Genomic DNA, 4,018 nt, shown 5'->3' with positions numbered 1-4,018 from the left:
ATGGTGATTGCAATCAAGTAATGAAACAAAATGTCTATGAACTATTGAATGAAAAACAAATTTGCTCTGTAAACTTTCACCCAAATCACAATGAAAAAAAGAATAACAAAGCAAAAAAAAAAAAGAACATACACATGTGAAAGAGTTTTATAAACATTAAAACAGACAAGAACATCAAATTCAAAATCTTTCCTAGATTTTTACTAATTTAGATGAAATTTTCTAAGTACTGCCTTTGAAAATAAATTTGGGTTCAACTTATAAGAGCGTGTTTTAAATATTCCAAAAAAAAAGTTAGAGTTGCTCTTTAAGTAGGAATTCATAGAACAGACAAAGCAGCCAGTGGATTTTCAGTTTTGTTTGTATGTATTCTTTCTTTCCATTTGATTTGAAGTCATAGACCTTGATGCTGATGATGCTAAGGACAATGTACCACTTTCTATAAGCTCTCCTCCTGCTGATTTACCAGCTGAAACTGAAATTGTAAACCCAGCTTCTAAAAAGAACGTGACAGTGAAGAAGACGATGGCAGCAAAAAGTAAGCCTACTGAGCTACTAGTGGGATTAACTAACTGCTGCGAATCAATTTTAATTTGTTAGTGTTCTGGTTCCCTAGTGCCGCTCTGACAAGAAATATACCACAAACGGGATGGCCTTAACAAACAGGAGTTTATTCTTACAATTTGGAGGCTTTAAGTCCAAGTTCAGAGTGTCAGGCTCTAGGGACTGGGTGAAAGCTCCTCAACCTTGGGGTACAGCTCTGCTTCCTGCTCCTGACCCACCAGAGCTAGAGGCATTTCTTCACTCAGACAGCTGCTGGCTGCTGAGGCTGAGAAGCCCCAAGGCTGACAAGTAAAAAAGTACAGTCCCGATGTTACCAAACCACACGGTAACTTAAGTCCATTGTAAGTCCGAAGGTCGGCAGAGCATAGCAGGCTGCTGAGTAAAGAATGACACAGCTACGTGCAGGGTCCAAGCGTGCCATAGACTAGAGACCATTCTCAAAGCTTCTCCTTATATACAGGAAGCAGACCACATCCTAAAGGCAGCTACCCAGCTGCTCGTGGTAGATCCTACCATGGAGCTGATTGCGAGTCTCCTCATGGGGATTAACTACCATCGGCTGCCCAGCCACTCAACCAGGCCCAGCCAAGTTGACACACAAACCAAACTACCATAGTTATCTTCCAAATTTATTATTGATATTGAAATTAAACCTTTACAGGTGGAAGCAACTCCTTTTAGATAATTATAATCAAAATTGGTGTTCAAATGATTTAACATTAGCATGTTTCTTAAAAATACCAGACATCTAATTTACATGAAAGATAGAATTTATAAGCAGTTGTAAATGTTTAATGTAAAATGTGTCTACTTAAAAATGTAAAAAAGTAACTTAAGAATGCTTTGATTCACTACTGTATTTTCAGCTATATTAGATTGTCTTCTCACTGGTTAAACAATTAATGGGTTGCTAAGAAAGTTCACAATGAGAAAAATTAATCTAAGAGTGGCCATGATGAATGTCTGTGTCCACCTGCAGGTCAGTCTTCCACCTCCACTACGGGCACCAAAAAAAGGGCTGCGCCAAAAGGAACCAAAAAAGATTCTGGCTTGAATTCTGACATCTCTCAAAAAAAGCCTGGTCCTGCCACATCCAAGAATCCCCGTAAAAGGAAACCATCCACTTCTGATGATTCTGACTCTAATTTTGAGAAAATGATTTCTAAAGCAGTGACAAGCAAGGTGAGTGTTTATCCCAGTCAGTCCTTTTGCTGTAGGTATTTTGAAACAAACCAAGCTTTGCTCTTAATAATTTGGTACATTTTTAAAGAAAATTTAATTTCCATAATTCATTAGCTTTCAGTGTATGTACTTTAGTTATAACAACACTAAATGTGCCATTTACTTGGTTGATGGGGAAAAGTTGCCCTGGATTTACTTATTGCTACTTAGTAGAAGGTGGAAATCTCCTTGAATTGCTGATGTATATTTTACATTGAAATTTTGCTGCCAGGTTTACACTGTATAAATTCCTTGGGCTTTTCTTTTTTAGAAATCCAAGGGGGAGAACGAGGACTTCCAGCTGGATTTAGACTCAACTGTGGCTCCTCGGGCAAAATCTGGACGAGCTAAGAAACCTATAAAATATCTTGAAGAATCCGATGAAGATGATCTGTTTTAAAATGTGAGGTGATTATTTTAAGTAATGGTATTGAGCCCAGGATTGGTTTTAAAATTATCTAAAGTTCTTATTTTCATCTCTTCTGAATTAATTGGTAAGATATTTTTAATCCAGAACCATCCAAGTATAGTAAATTAGGACCCAAGTCCCCTCTTAACATTTTATAATGTTATCTAAAGCATGAGCAATTATTGGCATTGTTTTTTCTCTGCTCTCTGCTGTGTCTGTCTGTTTTTAGTCTGTTCTCTTATCTTTAAAATCTGATTTTAAGTTTTTCTGGACTCTAGAGATACTTGTGTGGTCACTTCAGCATAGTTTAGTTGTTGACCATTAGTTAAGCTAAAATGGAGCGCTCTGAAAAGTATCTACTCTGGTTTCTCTCCTACTTTCAATGAACAGAAAATTGACCATGATCAATCCTCTGTTTTATCTTAGTGTTCTAAGTAATTTTTCATCAGATAAAACTGTATCATCAAAGAATGAAGAAACATACCCTGGCTATGTCTCTATAGCCTCAACAAAGTCAATAGGATAAAGAAAATTAGACTCAAATCTTAACTTGTCCCTTCTGGCTGCCTCCAAGTCTGACTAATTCCTAGGCAGCACCAGATTACACAACAGTTAGGAGCCACATTCTCTCTTGGATCTTACATATTCTATCAATGCCATACTTGGTGGTGAGCTGTTACGTCCTTGTTGTGGAATATCCGTAATTTCAACTTAGGAATTTTTCAAGACCTTTCTGCATTGTTATGTGTGTAACTACAGTGGTGTTATCAATGTTTTTGTAAATATTTACTATGTTTTTCTATTTAGTTTAATTCCAAAAATTTTGTACTTAAATAAAAAGTAAAGATTTCAATCCACTGAGTGCCCCCCCCTTTTTTTTTCCTGTACTACATCCTCCCTACTCTAAAATACAGCACTCTGTACTTCCTTTTGAGAACTGTTCCAATAGTATTCTGGTGGGCCTGACAGCCCCTGGCCACAGTGACAGATTCAGGAGATGGACACCATTACCTAACTGAGGCCTATCAGGTTTTTCCTGGGATTTTGTACATGAGTACTAAGAGACGTTCTCCATCTCAAAATTTTACATACTAGTTGTGGTAGTTAAAGTTATGTATCAACTTGGCTGGGCAGCTGGATGTAGTTATTCCCATGGTGAGATTGGTAATTAACTCCATGGTGGAATCTACTGGAGCAGCTGAGTAGCTGCTTCAGGGATGTGAGCTGCTTCCAGTATGTAAGAAGCAACTTTGAGGAAGGTCTCCAGCTTTTGGCACGTTTGAATCCTGCATGTAGCTGAATCATTATTGAGCAACCTGCCATGTTTCCTGCCTATCTTGAAACTGTCTCTGAACTGGAATTAGTGGCCTGCCAGGTGGTTTGGTAATAACGGGACTGTGCCTTTTTACTTGTCAACCGTGGGTTTGTCAGCCTCAGCAGCCAGTAGCTGCCTAAGTAAAGAAAGCCTCTAGCTTCAGTGGGCCAGGAGCAAGAGGCAGAGCTGAAGTCCAAGGCTGAAGGGCTTTCACCCAGCCCCTAGAGCCTGGCAGCTTGAACTCAAGACTTCTAGCTTCCAAAACTGTAAGAGAATAAAGCCCTGTTTAAGACTACCCATTTGTGGTATTTTCTGCTACAGTGGCATAAAGTAACCAAAACACCAGTATTGTAGAACTTCATATAATGGAATCATAGTTATGGTCAGGTGCCATCGAGTCAGTTCTGACTCATAGTGACCCCAGGAACAACAAAACAAATCACTGCCTAGTCCTGCGCCATCCTCACAACTGTTGCCACATTTGAGCTCAACTATTGCAGCCACCGTGT

At 38.8% G+C, this 4,018-nt stretch overlaps 1 protein-coding gene across 1 annotated transcript in view; it reads left to right on the top strand.

The window, feature by feature from the left end:
* Positions 1-2,185, top strand: part of TOP2A (DNA topoisomerase II alpha) — a 36,949-nt gene extending 34,764 nt beyond the window's left edge. The window contains exons 32-34 of the mRNA XM_042781109.1: positions 395-538; positions 1,544-1,746; positions 2,057-2,185. Coding sequence (XP_042637043.1) covers positions 395-538; positions 1,544-1,746; positions 2,057-2,185 — 476 coding nt within the window. The remainder of the gene's footprint in view (positions 1-394; positions 539-1,543; positions 1,747-2,056) is intronic.
* Positions 2,186-4,018: the final 1,833 nt, after the last annotated feature.

This window comes from Orycteropus afer, unplaced genomic scaffold (assembly GCF_000298275.1).
Source record: "Orycteropus afer afer isolate SDZICR_OR568_19922 unplaced genomic scaffold, OryAfe1.0 scaffold00085, whole genome shotgun sequence".
Taxonomy (NCBI): domain Eukaryota; kingdom Metazoa; phylum Chordata; class Mammalia; order Tubulidentata; family Orycteropodidae; genus Orycteropus; species Orycteropus afer.
This window is presented reverse-complemented; position numbering and strand designations above follow the sequence as displayed.